The following is a 20768-nucleotide window of genomic DNA, read 5'->3' on the forward strand; positions in this document are numbered from 1 at the left end:
AAGGTTTTATTACCCAACATCCACATTGACAGACTGATCCTCCCGCCCCTTCCTCCCCCCGCCCCACCCCCAAAAGAAATGAAGAGGAAGAAAGGAGAAAATGGGTGATGAAGCTGCAGCGCTGGTGTGCCAGAGCTTGGCAGTGCAGGGCTGGAGGGGAGCACAGCCTGGGGCAGGGTGGCAAGGGGATGCCCCAGGGCTCCTGCTCTCCCTGGCACGGCCGTGGCACCGGTCCCACAGCCCAAGGCACTGAGCAGAGCCAGGTCCCAGCGAGTGCCACGGCACTGAGCGGGCACTTGCCACGGCCCTGGCTGCCAGCTGGCACTTCAGCAAGCCCTTTGCAGCCCCACAGGGACAAAACAAGCCCAGGATGTACAGTGTGGGTTTAGGTGGGCAAGAATTTACCTTAACAAGGGAAAACGGCCGCAGTGGTGACTCTGGCACCTCCTGCACTTCTGCCCAGAGGGGATGGTGCAGCTCTCCAAGCACCCCTGGTCTGCAGCCTCCTGCCCATCAGGTGCTGGACATGGCCTGGGCCCCCCTTGCTGTGGCACTGTGGGGCTGGTCCTTTGTATGAGGCCAGGCTGGGGGGACCAAGATCCACATTTAGGCAGGACACTGAGGTGCTGCCAGCCACAGGGATGTCAGCCCAACCACAGGGATATTCACCCCCCTGCAGACTGACCCCTCACTCCCAATGCTCTCCAGCCTAGCAGAGCACAGGCCACGTAGGAAGAGTGTTTGGAAAGATGGTCTCAGCCCCACAGGCCACCACGGGGGAGGTGGCTCCAGGCAGGATGCTCATGGCTGAAAGTGTCTCTTAAAAAGCTCCAAAAATGCAAACACAGTTCAATAAAAGCTCCCCCCCCCCCCACCCTGTAAAACCCCAGCTGTAAAAAGTGGCAGCGTTTGCAGTCACCGTGTCCCAGCTGCCATCGAAGAGGAGAAGCCAGCGGGCCCAGCAGGACATGTCCCCGTGTCCCCAGCACAGGGGGCCTTTCCAGCACCACTGGGGCAGCTGGACAGGCCTGGAAGCAGGGCAGGCTCCATGTCCACCACCAGCCGTGGTCAGGATGTGCTGCTCGCAGGCAGGTGGGGCTGGGGGCCATGGGGACAGACTCCCCAAGCACCTCCAGCCACGGTGACAGGCACGAGCAGCTCTCCATCACACACGGGGTCGGCCTCTGTCTCTCTCAGATTTGAGATCTGTCCTGGTGCCCTGTGTGGCCACATCCTCCCAGCTCCAGGGCACCCACAACATGGCAGTGGGGCAGAGAGAACAGGGAAGCTGGGGGATTGCCATGGGTGGCTGTGGGGACCCAGGCACGGGCTGGTTGGAGGGTGGCCAAGCCCTGGACAGGCAAAGCAATGGCAGGGTGATGCACCAGTGTCTCTCCAGCATGGGAAGTGATGCTGCTGCTTGGGGTGCCAGAGTTCAGGGCAGCCAGCAGCACGCACCCTGAGCCATCTTCAGACCTGTGCCACGGGCAGGAGACGCACAGGAGCAGCTGCCTCCATCTGGAAGGAGCCACGCGCTTCCTCGTGCTGAAAAAAGCCACCAAGCACAAAGACAGGGCACCAGTCTCATGTCCCAGGGCACCTCCACGGGGCTACACTCACGGGGGAACCCCAGGCCGACAGGGAAGACCCCAGCAAAGGAGATACCCTGTCCCAGTGTGCAATGCTCCATCACCAGCACAGCCCTGCACACTGGCACCGGCTGTCTCAGGACGCCAGGGCAGGGACCCATCCCCAGTTTGGAGAAGCCCCGAGGCACCCCCACCCTGCCAGCACGGGCAGCAGCTCACTCCATGGCAGGGCCGGCACGGGAGCAGCACCGGGGCCGCCGGACGTTCTGCAGCAGAGCCCGAAAGACGCTGGGCGGCCGCTTGGGCTCGCCCTGGCGGGGCCCGCCCTTGACGGAGCCGGTGCGGGTGGCCTGCGGGGTCACCACCCCCTGCCGCCCGTGCTCCTCGATCTGCTTCTCCAGGTGCTTCTGGATGGCCATGCCCAGGACCTCCACCTCCATGGAGGCCCCGTACACCTCCCACGTCATCCCCTTCTCATCCCAGCTCACCTCCCGGATGGGCTCCGGAGGCTCCTCCTCCACCACCTCCGGCACCGTCCCCTTCACCTGCACCTCGGGGTACGAGGTCTGCGGGGACTTGGCCACCGGTGTCATGGGCCCCGTGGCCACTGAGCGGGTCTCCACAGGCATGGACACCTGCATCTCCGCGTCCTTCTTGGAGGGCTCCAGGCGCGGGGCTGCAGAGGCTGCCTCTCTCTTGGGGAAGGTGAAGGCAGCAGCCCCACACGGGGGGCTCATGGGGCTTAAGGCCACCGACACCAAGGACACACGGTTGTCCACTTGCGTCCCCATGTCTTGTGTCCCAGTGTCCTGGGGCGGGGTCACTTCAAAGGAGTAGGATTCACAGAGCTGCTTGGCCGTGTGGGGCTGCTGGCTGCTCCCAGCACCCCCACCCTGGACTGAGCTCCCCTCAGCTTTGCCCTGGCCCAGAGCAGTGGAGCTTGGTCCTGCCTCACTCCGACCCCCAGTGCCCGCGGTGCTGGTGCTGGGGGGGTCTGCTGTGCATCCCTGGGGGTGCTTGGGAGCCTCACTGCTCTTTGTCTGGGGAGCAGCACCCAGGGATGTCCCTTTGCTGTCCTGGGGCTGCTCCTGGCTTGGAGGCTCAGCTGTCCCGGTGCTTGCAGTAGGCTCCACGAACGCCACATGTTTGGCAAGAGCTGCCGTGCTCCCCATGTCCTTGCTGGTTGCCTGGAGGCAGGGATCAGAAACAGGGGAAGTGGGGGCTGCTGCATCCTCCTTCTGGGTGTTGGGGACCCCCATCCCTGTGGCACCACAGGCAGAGGCAGCACCACTCGGTCCTCCGCAGCTCCCTGTTGCTGCTGCCACACTCTGCTCTGTGCTGCTGTCCTGGAGAACTGTGCCAGGAGCTGGTCCTGCTGGTGATGGCACCTTCTTCTCTGCCACTGAGTTGGCCTTGGTGCCCTGAGACTCTGCCTCGGGCACACAGCAGGTCCTCATGGCACGGGCTCCCGCGGCACAGCCGGAGCCGGGCAGGCACTCGCCTGCCACGGGGCAGCCCGGGGAGCTGGCACTGGGCTCGCAGGCGTCCTCAGCCCCAGCCTGGCAGCTCAGCACCTGCAGCCCCTCGGGCTCCTTAGCGCTGCCCATGCCCAGGGAAGGCTTCTCCCATGCTAGTCCCGCCACGGGTCTGCAAGAGAGAGGATGGGGCAGTGAGGAGCGAGCAGCACACGGATCCCCATCACACCTCAGCTGCCCGCTGCCTTTCTCCATGCCACCCCTGACAACAGGTTGGGTGGCCACCTGGAGCACTGGCTGTCCCTGGCACAGCCTGTGTGGTGGCACACGGAAGGGAGGAGCAGTGTCGGCTGCTTACCGTAGAAGTCAGCCTCCTCCCGGCGCAGCAGGACCGGGAGCGGGATCCAGGCGCTGCTGGGGCTGCTGCAGCGGGAGACGCGGTGCAGGCACCCCTGCAGAGAGAGTGTGAGCTGCAGAACGGTCCCGGGCACCAGGCTGAGAACCGGGGGCTCGGCAGCCCCCTCCCGTCAGTGGGAAGCTGGGGGCAGTGAGGGGTGAGAGCAAGCTGGGCCTGGGGTCCAAGGGAGGCTGAAGAGAAGGGCAGGAGCCCAAGCCCTTCCCTCTCCACATGAGGGGAACGCGGTCCAGTGTCACCTGGCTGTCCCCAAACCCTTCCCAGCCCCATGGGGCAGAAACAGAGCAGGAAGCCCCAAACATTCCGGGAGCTCTGGCAATGCCAGGGAGTCCCTGCAGAGCTGGGAGCACATGGGTCCCGCAGGCGTGGGGCACTCCATGCCCCCGGACACGGCCACCCGTGGGTCCCGAAAAAGGCAGAGCCGAGCGGACACAGCTGGAGCCGAGCGAGTTCCCCCAAAGGGAGGCGACAGGAGCGGGGACCAGGCGGTCACCGCTGTCCCCCAGCAGGGCTGAGCCCGGAGGCGATGATGCCCGCCCCGTCTGTGGGTTCCCACGGAGCGCCCCGATCCCCGGAGGGCCGCGCCGCCCGACCTGCCCCGACAGCGCCCCGACCCCGCGGGATCAGTGCCGTGCCCGGTACCGATGCTCCGCCAAGGAGCTGCGAGTCCCGGCACACGCGTGTGCACACGCACGGGCACGCACACGCCAGCACATGGCCACGGGCACACCCGCACGCACGGACACGCGTGTGTGTGCACGCCCCGGCCCCCGTTCCCCGGCCGAGCCCCGGACAAAGCCGGCCCCGCGGCAGCCCCGGCCGGGGGAGGCCGACCCGCCCCCGCCGCCCGTCCCGGGGCTGCAGACCACCCCCAACCCCCCCGCCCCGGGGGTGCCGGTACGGAGCGGGCGACGGCAGCGCCCGGCCCGGTCCCGCCACGTGCGCCCCGGGGCCGCCGGTACCTGCGGCGGATCCTCCGCCCGGTGCCGTCCTGTCCCGTCCCGTCCGGCCCCGTCCCGCTCGGCTCGGCGCGGCGCGGCGGCGGCAGCGGCGGCGAGCATGCGTAGGGCGGTGGCGGCGGGGGCGGTACCGTGCCCCGGGCCGCTCCCCCCGGCTGCCGCCCGCCCCGGCACCCCCAGCAGCAGCGGGGAGGCGAGGGACAGCCGGCTCCGCGTGGGGAGAGGGGGTTCTGGCGCTCCGCATGTCCCCCGCTGTCACCGCTGTCACCACAGCGGCCCGCCCCGGGAGTCCCCCGTGGTCCCAGAGGCCCCCGGTACCCAAAGCATCCCCGCGCCGTGTGCCCCGGGGACGAGCATCCCGGCTCTCCCGGTGCGCTCGGGCACAGCAGGACACACAACCGGCACCGTCAGAGTCAGGGGATCCCAAACCTCAGCGCACGTCCCGTGGGTGCGGGTGACAGCAGCGCAGAGCCCGGTCCCGCTCCTACCTGGTGATGGAGGCGGCCGCTTCCCTCCCGGGCATTCCCGGGGCCGCGGCTGCGCCCCGGTCAGCCCGAGGGACCGGGACAGTGTGCCAGCGTGGCGGGATGGAGATGGGCTCCCGAGTACCCCTCGCCCGAGGGTGGGGGAGGACGGGGAGGGGAGAACGGCCCCGTCTAGCTCCCGGCAGCGCTTGCCTCTGCTCCCGGGCTCGGGCTTTGTCTAACTCCTTCCCACGCACTCCCGCTCGCGCTGCGGGGGGGAAGGCGGCCTGCTCGCCTCACCTGCATCCCTGCATCCCCCCCAAAACCTCCAGCATGACCCCCAAACTGCCCCTCAGCGCCCTATGGGACCAGGCTCCCCTCCCCGACCCAGAGATGTCAGCTCAGAGACAGCAGCTGTCGATCTATAGGGTCCGGAGGGGTGGGTGCTAAGGTTAGGCAGGTGTCCCCATCTTGGAGATAACGTTAGCACCGGTCCCCCAGCCCTATAGATCTATGGGGTAAGGCTGGTTCCATGGGAGCTGGCACACCTGGTTGCTTGGAGACAAGGGAGGTTGGAAATGCTTCTTTCAGTAAACAGCCAGCCTGGAACAAAACCCCGAAGGCTAAAAATAGGGAGGCAGGATATGGAAATTAAATAAAAATCCTTGCCCCCCTCCCTCTCTGGGGCAGAGCGAGGCACTGCAATGTCACCAACGGGCACTCTCAGATGGCTGGAGAGGCTGGAGTGGAGGGTGCAGCCCTGCACCCATTCATGTGTCCCCTCCTCAAGGTGCTGGTCCCCACACTTGGTCCTGCCTGCTGCTCCCAGTCCTGCAGCATTGACTGGACCCAACTGCATGCCTGCAGCGGCGGGGGAACTAACTCCCTGTGGGGCACAGGTGTGGGGTTACATCCCATAGTGCCCTGTATGGGATCAGACCCAGCCCCCAGCACATTCCTTTTTGGGTCCAAGGGACACCATGGACTGGGACAGGTCCTGGCAGGGGAGGGGACAAACACCCCCGGCCTCTGGCTGGGACTGTACCGCAGGCAGGAGGCTGCGGGGTCACATCCTGCTGCCATTTGCTTCCACTGCCCCTCTAAGCCCCGCCAGCAGCGTCTCTCCCCATTCCCATCGGCGCCTTGCCCCCAGCGTGTCCCCGTCCCACCAGCGCTGGCCGGGGCTTGGGGGGCCGGGGGGGTGTGGATGGGGGGTGCCATGGGGAGCATTTTTCCCTCCCCGCAGGCAGCCTTCATCCCAGGCTGGCTGCCTTCTCCTCCTCCTCCTCTCCCCGCCCGGGCACCTCAGGGCTGGCAGGAGAACAATAGCGAGGAGGATGAGTAAGATGGTCCCCATCGCCTTGGCAACGCACTCCCGCGCTGCCGGCTCGGGAGGAGCCAGGCTGCTGCCTGAAAAGCGCCTTCTCCCTCGGCGGAGGGGGAGCTGGCGCAGGTAGCGCCGCGCCCCCTCCCCGGGCCCTGGCCCGCCTCCCACGCCGCACGGGCAGCGCCACGTGAACGCGCACCGGGCTCCCCCGCAGCCGCCGGGCCCGCACACGGCGGAGCGGCAGCGCCCGGCCCCGCACGGCCCCGCGCCCGGCCCAGCCCTGCCCGGCTCCCATCCCCGGCTCCGGTGTGCCCGGCAGCGGTGGGACACAGCCGGCAGGCGCTGCTGGGAATGTGGCCCCTGCCAGGAGAGAGGGGGTCCCACGGTCCCTCGGCGGGCAGAGGTGTCGGGTGAGGAGGTGGTGGGGTGTTCACAGATGGCAGTGGCAGGGCATGCCCAGCGGCACCAGGATTCCATCTCCAGCCACAGCCATGTGTCCCGTGTTGTGCCCCAAGTCGTGTCACCGGCAGGAGGACCCTCAGCGTGCCCAGCGCTGTGAGTGCCTCGGGGTGTTACCCAGAGACCCTGTTACCCAAAAGCGCCGAGCACCCTAAAAACAGCGCTGTTTCCCCAGCTGCCTCGGTGTGGATATGCTGGGGGGGGATATCTGATCCCTGCCACCACCTCGTGTCCCAGGTGCCCCAAAACACAGCCCGTGCCACAGCCCCGTGGGATGGGAGAGCACTGCATCCAGAGCGCTGCAGCCTGGTGGCCGAGGACATCACTCAGGGTGTTCCTGGGTACAGACAGGGATGTGGCCCCAGGGCCAGCTGGGGCAGAGAGAGGGACAGGGGCACAGAGGGGCCCAGCTCTGCCAGCTGCTCTGTGCCACTGAGAGGGACCCAAGCACGGCATCAGTCAGCCAGAGCTGGGTGGTGACACTGGGGAACAACCCAGCCACACATTTCACCTCTCAGCACAGGATGAGGGAGAGCTCTGGAAAACAACAAACACAGAGAATCATATAAGCAATGAATGGTTTAGGTTGGAAGGGATCTTAAAAATTATCGAGTTTCAACATCCCTGCCATGAACAGGGACACCTTCCACTAGATCACGTTGCTCAGAGTCCCATCCAACCTCACCTTGAAGGGATGGGGCAGACACGGCTTCTCTGGGCAACCTGTCCCAGGGCCTCACCATCCTCACAGGGAGGGATTTCTTTCCAATATTTAAGCTAAATCTATCCTCCTTCAGCTTAAAGAATTCCCCCTTGTCCTATCACTCCACACCCTTGGAAAAAGGCCCTCTCCAGCTCTCCTTAGGTATGGAAGGAGCTCTAAGGTCTCCTCAGAGCCTTCTCCAGGCTCAACAGCCCCAGCTCTCCCATCCTGTCTCCACAGCTGAATGCTCCTGCCCTCTGATCATCAATACCCTCATCTATCACAACCAGATGCTGCTGTTCCAGAAGAGCAAAAACCTTTCCTACAGTGCCTCTGTGCCTTTGTGGCAGACAGGCAGGGACTCTTCACCTCTCCTCTCTCCTTTCCCAGGGGTTCATTTCAGCAGCTCAATCCATGCCCATGAAGTGAAAGCCTGGCTGCATTAACAGCACACAAATGCACTGTGGTGGGTCAGTACAAAGGGAACAAAAAGCACACAGTGACTTGGGCATGGGATGGGGCCACGAGTCAGAAAAGCTCATTAGGTGCTGTGAAAAACAGCCGGCCTTTGGAGGAGCAGGATGCCCCCCTGGGCACAAATGAGTGAGGGCAGGTCTTGCTGCAGAACACCCTCCTGGCAGCCCGGGATGCTGGTGTTGATCAGGAGGTGTCCAGCATGGGGCTCCTCAGATCAGCCTCTGTGCCTGGGTTGTCATGGATTCGGCTCTGGCTGGTGGCATTTGTGGCAGGCTCAAGGTCCGTATCCCGTCCTGCCTCCAGCTCTGCTCTGCAGAGGCTCCATGGCATTACCAGGGAGCCGTGTGTGTGTGGCACGGGGGAGCCGTGGCCCCTTGCCTGGATTCACCAACACGGTCACGACTGCCAGAGTCACTTCCTCCCCCTGGGGAGCAGGTGAGCTGGCAGGGAACATCTGTCTGCCTCACCCAGCCTTCTCCAGATGTTCCTTTTTGTGTTGCCATGGTGGGTGTGAGGATGAATCCAAGGAAATGCTGGGTGAGTTCACTCCTCGTTTCCCTGCCGACAGCCCATAACTCACGCTCCATTTGCACAGCCCTCCCTCTCCCGGTGCCAGTGTGCTCTGACGAGCGGGGGGAGACGTTTGTAGTGAGTAACACTCACCCAGCACTGTGAAAAGCAGCTTGGGGCGGCACAGGGGGGTGAACTCTGGTTTATGGGTCGGTGCATCTGCCTGGAGACACGCTGAGGGAGCCTGGACTGGGGATGCTCCCACCCCTGCCTGCTGTGCGGGGGGAAGGGGCAAATCAGCACGGGCTTAGAAGGGCAGTGAGCAAAGGGAGCAGAAGTTCACACATCTCTTTATCTCTTTTTTCCATTCCTGGGTCCCCAGCTGCTGTGACTAAACTCCCTGGAGCCAGCAGGCAGGGCAGGACAGCTGCTGGATGCTGTACTGAGCTCTGTGATTTTTCCTGGGGCCTCTAGTAACAACTGTGTTTTGTTGTTCTTGCACAGGAACACGAGCCTGAGAAAATAACAAGGCCTTTTACTATAGAAAAGCCGAAGAAGGAGTTTGTAGGTGGTGGGTTTGTCCCTGCTCTGTAAGCAGTGTGTGCTGGCAGCCAGGGGAGCAGGCAGCAGCTGCCTGGCCAGGCAGATAGAGAGGATGCCACCATCACTGCCTGTCACTGTCCTGGTGCTCCACCATCCCTTCACAGTTTACTAAGAATTTGGTGTAGAGGGACCCTCAGGATTGTCCTCCTACTGGGCAGGGCCTCACTTGGACCTTATCCTGTACTCCCTGCTCAGACTCAGCGAGGAGTGAAGGTTTCTCCTGCCTCAGCATGTGAGAGAGAGTTCAGTGAGTGCTGATCACAAGGCAAAGACCTCTGCACTCCCTCTTGGTAAGGGCCAAGGCAAAGACCCTGTGAAAGCCAAAGCCATTCACACCTGAGGAAATCTGGGGTGGCCCTGGGACATGGGTAGCACCACATTTTGGTCAGGGGTCTCCTTGGTGTCTCAGAGACCATAACCAGCCTGTGGAAATCACCCAGTTCTAGATATGCTTCAGTTGGAGCTCAGCAAATGAGTTGCAGGACAAGACGTGGCTGATTTTTCTACCTCCGCAGGGCCTGGGATTGGTGTGCTGGCCCCTGATGTCAGTACTTGGGGAGTGGGAGATGGATAGCCAACACCCACACCGGCTCAGTGGGGCACTGGGTAAACTCTGATAGCCCCAGTTTGGAGCCTGGGAGCTCGGTGGGACCCTGAGAGCACCAGCACTGCATTTTTTCCTCTCCTCCCAGGGAGGACCTGCCCTCCCTTCCCTGCAGACCAGGTCGAGCTCGCAACTGCGGTGAGGTGCTTCCCCCTGCTGTAACTCCAGGAGCTCCTGCTCCTGGCCAGGCGCTGCTGCCCCGATCCAGCGCCCGCAGCTGCCCATTCCCGAGGCCATTGACAGGGAGGAATAAACTGGAAAACACACAGCTGGAGTGCTGCTGGCCCTCTGTGCATCCCTCCAAGCCCTCTCTCCTCACAGCAGCTCCCTCCCCCGTGAAAGAGGCTTTGAACCAAGGCTGCACCCTGAGCTCCTGCCCGCAGGAACGGCCCTGTCTGTGCTGATCCTTTTTCTCTCCACACATCCTTCTGCTTCGCTGGTACAGCTGATACAGCAGAGAATGAGACAGCTGGAAACCCTGACTACTCTGTGCATAGTTCTGCTGAGTTTTGGGACTCGTTTTGCAGTGTCAGTTTTGCTTTTAGGAGCTGTACCAAGCTGGTAAGGGCTTCAGGGCAAACAGTGGAAAATCCTCTGTCCCAGTCAGGAAAGTTGATGTCCCTCCTGGCCCTGCTCTGTGCTGGTGCTGTGGCAGCCAATGGCACAGGAGTGTGAGGTGCAGCATTGCTCAGATTGTGTCTGCATGCTGCGTGGTGCCCACCAAGGGACTGTTTCTCACTGGATCTGTTTTCTATCAGGGTTGGCTCCTCGGAGCTGAACAGTATGCTGTGCTTGGAACACCACGTCCAGGAGCTCTGGAGGTGATAAAGACAGGATGAGCTGGAAGGTGAGCCGACTCTGCTTTTCACTATCCTCCCACCAGCCAAGGAGATCTCTGTCCTGCCAGGTCCTAGTCTCCATCCAGCCAAAATATTCACCAAGAACAGCTATGCTGAGGTTTCTATTTGTGCTTTTCAGCAAAAGCTCCTGAGAAGGAGTTGTTACCAGCACAGAGGGTCAAGTTAAATGTTTGTCCCCACAGCTTCCCTCTCCCCACACCCCAATCTCTGCTCCATGTCACTGGAGGGTTTGGCAAAGTGGGCTGGAACACCTGCACACTTGCAGGGAGCAAGGACCATTGGAATGACCTTGCCTGGCTCTTCTCCATTCTCAGTCTCCATTGTTTTATCAGATCTTCCCCCAGGGCAGAGGAGAGGATGCTCTTGAAGGTACTGGGACATCAGCCTGTTGGCACTGAAAATCATGGGCAGCAGAAAAAAGTGAGCAAGTTATATTTGGACAAACACCAGCTTCCTCCCACCACTGTGTGTAGGATTGTCCTGTACCATGGAACAGTCAGCTGAGGTACCTGAGGGCTCTTTGCCTCACCTATCCTTGTTCTTGGGCTCTTTGCCTTGCTACAGAGACCCTTGGCTGTATTTGAGGGGTTCCCACCCATGGCACCTCATCACAGCTCCTGGCAGGTCAGCACAAGGTTCATCTTCCCACAGCGACTCCATCCATCTCAGATAAAGCCTCATGCTCAGCAGCTCCTTGTTGCTGCTGGGTCCCTGTCCCTCTCTGTGCTCCCACAAAGCTGTGCACCCCATTTCCAGGCTGTGCCAGGCTTGTGCCTGGTGCTCACACCTGGCACTGCCCACATGGGGACCTCTGCCCCCCTTTTGCTGCCAAACCCTCCTGGCACACACCAGCCTCAAAGCTCTGCCCTCTCTAGAAAATTCCAGCCACGACTCAAGTCCAGCCTGGGTGTGGGCAGGGAACCTGGAGCAGGTGTTCACTGTGAGCAGTGAGGGCAGCTGAACCCACAGACACAGCACCAGGGGAGCTGCCCCCTGAGGGTCACAGCCCTGCTGTGCACAGAGGGGACACCCTGCTTCCTATAAAGCATGGTTTGAGCAAGTTCCCTCCCTGCTCTCTGGCTTCCAGCTCTCACAGCTCTCCTGTCTCCCCCCACTCTGCCCCAGCCCCAGCCATGCTGCTCCTGGTTTGGGTCTGCTTGCCCATGGATAGCAGAATTGGCAAGGGAAGGAAAAAACGCTCTAGGGAACAGCCAGGCAGCCCCCAAAGAGCTTTTTCAGTCCTTCCAATAACAGAGTGAGTGCTGTGAGCACTGCTGCAACCAGAGCCAGGCTGGGATTTGCTGGCATCAGCAAACCTGTTGTGAGGCCATGCTGACGGCTGCAGCTTCACTCCTCGCTGGCAAAGCTGGAGCCAGCACAGGTGGGGGATCTAATCTGATATTCATGGCAGGGACACTCAGCCCGGCCTCTCACCCCAGCTTGTGATGCAGTCAAGGGGCTAAAGGCTAGCTGAGAGCCTAGGCTGGGCTGGTGGTCCTGCCCTGGGAGAGCTGAAGACTCAAGAAAGGCACTGTGGGGTGGGCACAGAACCCTGGACCCACAGAACCCAGGGACCCCACAACCATGACAAACATCCCACAGAATGTGCGACACCCACCTGCCCTTCCGGTGGTCACATCGCATCTGAACAAGCTGCGGGTGACAGCCATGTCCCCTGCCTCCTGAGGGGAGTAAGGGCATATAAAGAGAGGGGAACCAGGGCTGGAGCTCAGGGCTGTGTCTACCCTCATCCTGGCTTGTTGTTCTCAGCCCCACAGGGCCCCCTGCAGATGCAAAGTCCTGCAGACAGGCAGGTGCTATGGGGACACTGCCTGCACCCCAAGTCTCAGCCAGAGTCTGGCTGGAGTCAGGGCACAGTGACCTGCTGTGCTGCAGCAGCCAGCAGACAGAAAGGCATCTTGTCCTCATGAGCAACCAGCCCTGCCCGCTCCCCCAGCACCAGCCCCAAAACTGCCCCTGCCACCAAAGCATGGGGCCAACCCCTCCCCAGGGACCCCACAAGCAGGACCAGGGGGCTACAGACAAGAGTTGGCTTTATTCACGGACACGGGGGCAGCTGTGTCACTGGCAGCTGCCCTCGTATTGCACATCCAGCGACGGGGGAATATCCATGCCACGTCACAACACAGCGTCGGCACTATGGGACCTCGGGGGAGGCGCGGGCACCGCCACCACCCAGCAGGCTGGGGAGCGGGCTGGGGCGCCAAGGGTTCACAAAGGCAAAAGACCCGTCCACCCATAGATAGAGAGAGATATATATAAAAAAAAATAGTTCCACGATGACCAGAGCAGAACCACAGGGACACGCGTGCAAGCGAAATGTACAGCAGCCCGCGAGCAGGTAAACATGCTTTGTACACACACAGACACACCGGGACATGGCCAGGGTTTATGGTGCTGGGAGGGAGACAGAGCCATAAACCCGGGCCTCACACTCACACTCACTCACACTCACACACACTCACACACACTGGCCCCTGTGGGCAGTGCCCACGGCTCGGCCACACGCCAGGGCTTGGGGGCTTGGACACAGCGGGTGTTTCTCACTGCTAGACATGGTACGGAGACACGGACACGGTCCCTTGGAACGGAACTGGAGGAAGAACTCGTGAGCGAACGGGGCAGGGGCGCCCCTGCTCCTCCCCGGCGCACGGGCACCGGCTGGGGCCGGCTGGAGAGGAGCAGGGGGCTACCGGCGGTTCGTTGTGCTGCTGGTGGAAGAGGCAAGGATGGGGGTCCATTATGCCTCTGGCTCGTATTCCTGGTATTCCTCCTGTGGGATGGGGAAGGAAAGAGCCAGTGTGAGAGTTCAGGTGGGGCACAGAGCCCCTCTCTTCTCCAGCCCAATAGCAGCTTTGCTCTGGACAGTGCACTGACCACTGTCCCACTGTGTCCATTGTGCCACCCTGTCCCCTCACCTGTGGGGGTTCCTCGTAGTTCTCCCCCTCTGGCTCCAGCAGCGGCTCGACCAGTGGCTCCTCCACAGCCTCCTGGGCCACCTCCTCTGCCTGAGAGTGAACCAGGAGGTCAGTGCCCCACACACAGACACAACACCCACCCTGCCTACCCCTGCCAGACCAGCAATGCACCCAGGATACAAGGTGCTCCGTGGGGAGCCAGTGGGATCCTGGCACACAGCACCCAGCTGGCAGGTGACATCCATGAGTCCGTGGGATCAGGGGCTGTGTGTAGGTCCCTATATACACTATTCCCAGCCCCAGCCTCGGGCAGGCAATGAGTGCTGGCACCACGTGGGCCTCGGCAGGCTGCAGGAGCTGGCAGGGAGCTGCAGGAGCATCCTGCATCCCTGGCAGGGGAGGGCGGCGCTGGGTAACCCCTCCCCGGGGCTGGCAGCCGGGAAAGGGGGGCAGCCAATCCCCCCGTGCAGCGGCGGCGGTGGCCTCATTTCTTCAGCTGATGCTATTTTGGGCTAAGCTGGAAGCCAAGGGCTCATGGGGCGGCGAGCTGGAACCCGCTGCCCCTCCCGCAGCTGTCAGGTCACCTCGCAGCGCTGGAGCGCCGCAGGCCCGGGCCAGGCCCGGCCGCCATGGCAGGCGCCGAGCGCGCACACGTCCGCACAGGCCGCGCACGAGGCCGTGCCCGCCCGGGGCACGAGGAGACCACCTGGGCACCCTCATGCTCTCTGCTTTGGGGCTGGGCAACAGCCAAAGGGCTCCTCGCCAAAGCCGGGCACGTGCCAGCCTCCCCACAGGCATGGCAGTGCCCGGGACTCTCACCTTCAGGTCTGCAGGGAACTCCTCCTTCTTCACCAGCCCGGTGGCCGCCGCGATGTTGCCGGCACCGGTGAAGGCGGCCTCGCCCAGCTGGGACGCCTGCTCCTTCGCTTTCTCAGCCACTGCAAGAGCCAGGGGTGTCCATCAGTGCCCCCCGTGCCACAAAGGGTGCCCAGCTGTGGCTTCATGCCCTGTGCCACCCACGGGGGAGCTGGCGGGGAGATGCTGGGCAGGATCAGGCTCTCCTCACTTCCTTGCCCTGGTGGGGAGGGGAGGGGGCCATGACACTGCTCTGCAGCTGGGCAAGGAGTGTGAGCAGCCGCTGCAAATCCTTGGTTGCCAGCCCTGTTATATAAGAGGCTTTAGCAGAGTGACATCAGCCCCTCAATTAGCCTCTGATCTCGTTAGTGTGGCCATGCTCTCAGGGCCGGAGGGGTACCGCGGAAGGAACACAGAGGGGCTCGTACCTGAGGTTACGCCTTGCACCACACCTTGGGTTTTACTCCCTGAGGGTAGAAAGAGACAGAGATGGGGTTAGAGGGACTGACAGCTGGGCTCCAACATGTGCCATGCCCAGACCCTGGCAGGGCTCTGATCCACGACAGCAGTCTGTCCACACCCCATGCCAGGGCACCTGGGGGGCTGAGCACTTGCCTGGCTCCCCTCAAGGCTCCTGTTGTCCCTGCAGGAGCCAGAACTGGGGCAGCACGGAGCTGCCACCACGTGCCAGGCAGGGCAGAGACCCCAGGGCCCAGCACTGTGTCAGGGCACAGCCAGGCAGGGTGAATGCCAGCAGTGCTGCTGAGAGAAATCTTCCACAGGATCCAAACCTACAGCTGGTGCCAACAGAGCATGAAAAGCCCCACAGCTGGAGTGCCCGGAGTTGGGTGCTGCTGCTGGCTGTGCCAACCCTGCCAGGCTCCCTCGAGCAGAGCAACAACACCCAGGATACCCCACGGAATGGGAGTGGGGTGTCTAGGATGGAAGGAAAGGAAGGGCTGGGCAGCCTCTGTAGGACGGGGCCTCAGGCTGTTCCTTGAGCTGCTGTACCAGCAGATACACCCTAGTGAGGATGGGGACTCAGGGCATGCACCCACCACTGCCCAGGGGAACAGTTTTGGGTCCTCAGCTCTCCCACAAGAGCTTGTGCCCTCTGGAGCAGAGCAGAGCCTCAGCCCTGCACCCTCCTCCCTCCCACTGCAAGCAGAGCTGGCCTCAGCTCCCTCCCTGGGCATTCCAGCACCACAGACTGCCCAGGAACTGCTCCTCCTGCCAGCCATGTCTTCGAGGACTTGACCCCGAACAGAGCCCGCCCCCGAGGGGCAGCACGGAGGGACCCCTCAGTCACCAGCCGGGGGCAGGGGAGATGCCGGTGTGGGATCAGCGCCAGGGCACTGCCTCTCCAAGGGGGACAAACGCGGTCCCCACCCCCCTGCCCCAAGACAGGCACATCCCAACACAGGGGTCACCCCCTCCATCATGGTTCCTCTGCTTTCCTGCCCCAAATCATCCCGGGCACAGAGCTGAGAGACCCTCAGGCTGGGAGCTGCAAGGGGTCCGGTCCCCGAAGGTTCCATCCCCTCAGCCTGGGGACCAGTCCCCGACTCTGCTCCTGCCTGCGGAGCCCACTCTCCTGCCCTGCAGATTCCCGGTGGGCAGCGAGGCACTGCGGGCACCGACCCTGTGCCCCGGGGCACTCTGCCGCAGGGTGGTGGTGGCGGGGAAGGAGCAGGGGACAGGGGGAGCGGGGCCGGGGACAGGTGGGAACGCCAGGGGGACGGCAGGGGGATGGGCTGGAGGACGCAAGGGCAAACGCAGGAGCAGGCAAGGGCAAGCAGAGAGAGCCGGCAGGGCAGGCAGGGACGGGCAGAGATTAGCCGGGGATGGAGAGGCAGGGGGCAGGCAGGGGGCTGGCAGGGCAAGCCGGTCCTTACCGACATAGAGGACCCCTTCCTTGGTCTTCTCCGCGGCCTCGGCCACCCCCTGCTTGGTCTTCTCAGCTGCGGCAACCACCCCCTCCTTGGCCTTGGACAAGCCCTTCATAAACACCTCCATGGCGGCTCTGCGGGGAGAGGCCGCAAGGCTTCACCCCGCCCCGGCCCCGTGCCCGCCCGCGCCGCGCATCCCTTCCTTCCCCGCGCATCCCTTCCTTCCCCGCGCATCCCTTCCTTCCCCGCGCATCCCTTCCTTCCCCGCGCATCCCTTCCCCGCGCATCCCTTCCTTCCCCGCGCACCCTTTCCCCGCGCATCCCGGTCCCGCGCATCCCGGTCCCGCGGCCCCGGCCCCGCAGCCCGCCCGACCTGGCTCGCTGTCGGCGGGGACGGGCGGGCCGGGCCGGGCCGGGCCGGGCTGCGGCGGGGCGGGCTCAGTGCGGCTGTGCCGGGGCCGCGCTGCGCCGCGCTGCGCCGTGATGCGCGGGGGGGACCGCGCCGCGCCGGGCTGCGCCGGGCTGAGCCGGGCTGAGCCGTGCTCGGCCGTGCCGAGCTGTGCCCCGCCGCCCCGCGCCGCCCCGCGCCGCCCCGCGCCGCCCCCGGCCCTTCGCCGGCCCGGCCCCGCAGGCTCCCTCCCCGCGCTGCGCGGCCCCCCGGGGCCGTCGTTCTTCCCATCCCCATCGTCCATCGCGATCCCACCCCATGCTGTCCCCACGCTATTCTGCCCTGACCCCCATCGCGTCCTGCCTACCTTCTCCCGGTCACATCTCCTCGGATTCCTTGTCCCATCTCGTCCCGATCCCACTGCTTTCCACCTACAGGCTGCCCTTACCCCATTACATCCTTACCGCCATCCAGCTCCCTCCGCATTCCACCCTGTCTCTATGCCATTCCCATCTCCTCCTCGTCATGTCCTCTCCCCACCTCATCCCACCCCATTCCCATCCCACCACATCCAGTTCTGAACCCATTCCCTCCCCATCGCATCCTGTCCTGACTCCATCCTCCCCATCCCATCCTGTCCCTCCCTTCCAACCCGCTGCTATCCCACCCTCCCTGGGTACCATCCTGCCCTCCCCGTACCACACCATGCTCCCCACACATGGTGCCCAACTTACACAACTCTACTCCCTCATCCCGCTCTGAGCCCCTGTCCTCATCCCCCAGCTCCCTGCCCTAGAGAGGGATCCCCATCTCTCTGCTCCCCAGGAGGGGCAGGACTGGCTCCGTCTCCCCAGGACACCACCCACCCTTCCTCCCCACCAGGTGCAGCTGGGACAGCTCCTCATCCCCACCTGCCTGTGGGTACTTAAGGGCCAGAGGCAGCCTGGGGGAGCCTCTGCTGGTCAGGATGGCTACAGGGGAGCAGGTGGGTGCTCGCCCTGTGGGCTGGGGAGGCTGCAGAACACAGAGAGCCCCACCGGCCCTCGGGGTGCCCGGTGCGGGAGGCGGCTGCGGGGCTGCAGGCTCCCTGTTGGGGTGCTCATGGGGCTCCTCGGGGCTGTCCCGCCTTCCTCTGCAGAGGCACCAGGAGCGCCGCCGCCAGAGGGCTCGGCAGCAAGAGCTGCTCCCGGCAGAGATCCAGGGCAAGCACCCCCTGCAGAACAGGTATGGGAGGCCTGGCCATGGGCAGCCTCTCCCAGCGCTGGGAGGGGTGTAGGGGCCGGAGAGGGACTCTGGCATGGCTGAACACCCCATTTCCCCTGTGTCCCCAGATGGGCACTCTGGTTTTTCAAGAATGACAAGAGCAAGATGTGGCAGGCAAACCTGCGCCTGGTCACCAAATTCAGCACTGTGGAGGATTTCTGGGCGTGAGTGTGCATTGGGTGGGCACACCCACCGTGTCCCTTCTGGAGCTGTTCTGGTGGGGGGGGTCTGAGTCTGAGGCACCCGTTCTCACCTGCTCTGTGTCTCCATCTAACCCAGGCTGTACACTCACATCCAGCTCGCCAGTAAGCTCGCAGCTGGCTGTGACTACTCCCTCTTCAAGGTATGACACCCATGCTCAGAATCCCCCAGCACCCAGCATCATGGGGGGGCACTGGCTGCTGGTAAGGGTGTCAGCATGCCCTGCCATAAGATGGGAGGGGAAGCCTGGCTGGATGCAGCTCCCCAGGCCAGCTCTGGCCAGTACTTGGTGCTCCTGACTGTCCCTTTGCCCACCCCCAGGATGGCATTGAGCCCATGTGGGAGGACAGCCAGAACAAGCGCGGTGGGCGCTGGCTCATCACGCTGGCCAAGCAGCAGCGGCACACGGAGCTGGACCGCTTCTGGCTGGACACAGTGAGTGCTGCCCACCCCAGGGTCCTGCTGGGGCTGCTCCCCCTGCCCCAGGGCTGAGCCCCAGTGGGGACTGTGCCAGGCTCCCCTTCTCCTCCCAACAGCTGCTGTGCCTCATTGGGGAGATGTTTGATGAGTACAGCGACCAGGTGTGCGGGGCCGTCATCAACATCCGCACCAAGGGGGACAAGATTGCCATCTGGACCCGGGAAGCCGAGAACCAGGAAGGGGTCACCCACATTGGGTAAAGCAGCTCTGGGGGAGGCTGCACGGGGCAATAAGGGCTCCCCCTGCTTGGGGGAACAGGCACAATGGGAGTAGAGGTGCTGCCCTGTTCATGCGTGCCCTTCTCTCCTCCAGGCGTGTCTACAAGGAGCACCTGGGCCTGTCACAGAAGGTGGCCATTGGGTACCAGGCTCATGCAGATACAGCCACCAAGAGCGGCTCCCTTGCCAACACCAAGTTTGTGGTGTGACTGTGGGGAGCTGCCTATGAAGTCCCCATGTTCTGTCTCACAATAAATTTCTGCATCTGAGCATGGCCTTTGTCTCCAGGGCTCCTGGCAACCTCAGATGGCCCATGTTTGTTGGGGACATTTCCTGGGAGGAAGAGGATGATGTGCCAAACCCTGGCACATTCTGGGTGAGCGGGGCCGGGGGCACAGAGCTGGCATTGTGGTGGGCTTGGGACACTGCACATGTCCCCTCACCTACCCTAGAGCCTGGGATCAGTGCCCCTCTCCCTGAGGCTATGGGGGTGTTTGCTGTGGTTTCGGGGGCCTTGGAGAGCTGCCAGAAGGTCCTGTCCTCCCCTGGCCAAGGCATGGGCACAGCTCACTGCCCTGAAAACCTGGGCATGGGAGGGACCAGTGAGGCCCAGCTCATCTGGGTCAGCTCAGCCTGGGGAGCTGGTCCACTTTTCTCCTAAGTCCCTGCACATGTGTGGGACATGGGTCTGCCTTCTCAGGAAGATCAGTTTGCCATCTGAGGGCTGGCAGTGTCCCTGCAGGGTGGGTGTTGGGCTGCAGCACAGCACGGTCCCCATGCTGCATCCCCTCCCACAGACACTCACAGCACAGGTGCTATGAAGCTCATTTCCTTCCCAAGATTTTGTTGGTGCCAGACCTACAGGTTCACAACCTCAGTCTTTTGAGCCCTGGGACTTTTCTGACTCCTCCTTTCCATGGCCCATGTCTTCTGCTGCCCCTTCTGGTGCTCCTGGCCTCCCATACTCTCTTCCAGCCCCACCCCACACTCTGTCCTTTAATCTTTTGTGTGTTTGATTGTTGTATCTGTGCTGCCCTGCCTAGTCAGATTCCAGAGGGGGAGCTGTCTGCTCACCCCCTGACAGTGCAGCTGCAGTTCTGCTCTCATCCAGGATATCTTCCACTCTCTCCAGCAGCACCCAGGCTCCATCTCAGCCAGGGCTGCACCTGCTCCAGGGCCACATGTCCTTAACAGTGCCGCCTCATCAGCCCAGAGCCAGGGCGGTTTGTCCCTGCTGTGATGGCTCAGTGCCTGCAGACAGGCTCTGCAGAGAGCTGTCCTGCAGAGGGATGAGGTATTGACCACTCTCTGCTCTTTGACTGTTTGTGACCTGTCTGCTCACAGCTTGACAGGCAGCTGCTGTGGCTGTGTCACCCCAGGTCTGGCCTGCCTGCAGTGCAGCCTGTGGGGTTGGGCTTGCTGAGCCCTGCAGCTGCCATGGCTGCAGAGAGCTGTCCCTGGGACTCAGCTGCCTTTCTCCAGGAACATCAGCCTTGCAGCTCCCCCAGGGCAGCGCGGGGCCCTCCACACCCAACATTGCTCCTGTTCCAGGCAGAGGATGATGCTAGAGACCGAAGACAGGGGCTCATCCCTGGCAGACAGCGTGTCAGGCCATGTCCCTGTGTCCTTGCATCGTGTGATGGCTTTGGGTCATTTCTCTGTGCGAGGGCAACAGCACAGCACTGCCCTCCCCAGCAGGGGCACGGGGCTGGGGAGGTCTGCAGGCAGCAGGACTGGGATGAGGAGATGGAGTATGGGGGGGATAGCACCCCAAACTGGGGGTGAGGGGATGGAGTTATGGGGGGGATAGCACCCCAAACTGGGGGTGCTGCAGGACTGGGATGAGGGGATGCAGTATAGGGGGCCAGCAGGACTGGGATGAGGGAATGGAGTATGGGGGCAGCAGGATGGAGATGCAGTATGGGGGGTAGCACCCCAAACTGGGGCTGCTGCTGGTGGCAGGACTGGGATGAGGGGATGCATTACGGGGGTAGCACCCCACACTGGGGGTGATGCCAGCAGGGCTCAGGGGTGGCTGTGCCGGCCTTGCCCGCCAGTCCCGTACCTGCACGGTGCTGCCTGTACCGCCG

General features: G+C 63.2%; 3 protein-coding genes across 6 annotated transcripts; 1 reads left to right on the forward strand and 2 right to left on the reverse strand.

Annotated features, from left to right (window-relative positions):
• Nucleotides 1–54: 54 nt before the first annotated feature.
• GPRIN1 (G protein regulated inducer of neurite outgrowth 1) lies at nucleotides 55–5139 on the reverse strand. Of its 2 annotated transcripts, none has more exons than XM_063168973.1 (3): nucleotides 4927–5139; nucleotides 3423–3516; nucleotides 55–3236 (listed from the first exon to the last, which is right to left on the reverse strand). In XM_063168973.1, exon 3 carries the CDS (start codon nucleotides 3194–3196, stop codon nucleotides 1805–1807), a length of 1392 nt encoding a protein of 463 aa, XP_063025043.1. In that variant the 5' UTR covers nucleotides 3197–3236; nucleotides 3423–3516; nucleotides 4927–5139; the 3' UTR covers nucleotides 55–1804. The 2 variants fall into 2 exon arrangements, with proteins under 2 accessions (XP_063025043.1, XP_063025044.1); XM_063168974.1 differs by lacking the exon at nucleotides 4927–5139 and adding an exon at nucleotides 4442–4525.
• Nucleotides 5140–12482: 7343 nt separating this feature from the next.
• SNCB (synuclein beta) lies at nucleotides 12483–17041 on the reverse strand. 3 transcript variants are annotated; one of them, XM_063168976.1, is made up of 6 exons: nucleotides 16884–17041; nucleotides 16135–16262; nucleotides 14668–14706; nucleotides 14204–14322; nucleotides 13385–13474; nucleotides 12483–13239 (listed from the first exon to the last, which is right to left on the reverse strand). In XM_063168976.1, exons 1-6 carry the CDS (start codon nucleotides 16919–16921, stop codon nucleotides 13207–13209), a joined length of 447 nt encoding a protein of 148 aa, XP_063025046.1. In that variant the 5' UTR covers nucleotides 16922–17041; the 3' UTR covers nucleotides 12483–13206. The 3 variants fall into 3 exon arrangements, with proteins under 3 accessions (XP_063025046.1, XP_063025048.1, XP_063025047.1); XM_063168978.1 differs by having other exon boundaries at nucleotides 16981–17002; XM_063168977.1 differs by lacking the exon at nucleotides 16884–17041 and adding an exon at nucleotides 16502–16584.
• A 1-nt stretch (nucleotide 17042) lies between these two features.
• On the forward strand, nucleotides 17043–18952 carry EIF4E1B (eukaryotic translation initiation factor 4E family member 1B). Its single transcript, XM_063168975.1, has 7 exons — nucleotides 17043–17501; nucleotides 17655–17740; nucleotides 17848–17943; nucleotides 18059–18122; nucleotides 18302–18415; nucleotides 18517–18656; nucleotides 18773–18952. Exons 1-7 carry the CDS (start codon nucleotides 17484–17486, stop codon nucleotides 18885–18887), a joined length of 633 nt encoding a protein of 210 aa, XP_063025045.1. The 5' UTR covers nucleotides 17043–17483; the 3' UTR covers nucleotides 18888–18952.
• The last annotated feature ends 1816 nt before the right edge of the window (nucleotides 18953–20768 follow it).

This window comes from Melospiza melodia, chromosome 14 (assembly GCF_035770615.1).
Source record: "Melospiza melodia melodia isolate bMelMel2 chromosome 14, bMelMel2.pri, whole genome shotgun sequence".
Lineage (NCBI taxonomy): Eukaryota > Metazoa > Chordata > Aves > Passeriformes > Passerellidae > Melospiza > Melospiza melodia.

Coding starts and splice junctions, on each gene's coding strand:
- GPRIN1 (XM_063168973.1), bottom strand. CDS start 3,196: ATGGGCAGCGCTAAGGAGCCCGAGGGGCTGCAGGTGCTGAGCTGCCAG.
- SNCB (XM_063168976.1), bottom strand. CDS start 16,921: ATGGGACAAGGAATCCGAGGAGATGTGACCGGGAGAAG. Junction 14,323..14,667: donor GGTGCAAGGCGTAACCTCAG/GTACGAGCCCCT, acceptor TGGCTCTTGCAG/TGGCTGAGAAAGCGAAGGAG. Junction 13,475..14,203: donor AGTTCCCTGCAGACCTGAAG/GTGAGAGTCCCG, acceptor GTTCACTCTCAG/GCAGAGGAGGTGGCCCAGGA.
- EIF4E1B (XM_063168975.1), top strand. Junction 17,741..17,847: donor AAGCACCCCCTGCAGAACAG/GTATGGGAGGCC, acceptor CTGTGTCCCCAG/ATGGGCACTCTGGTTTTTCA. Junction 18,416..18,516: donor ACCGCTTCTGGCTGGACACA/GTGAGTGCTGCC, acceptor TCCTCCCAACAG/CTGCTGTGCCTCATTGGGGA.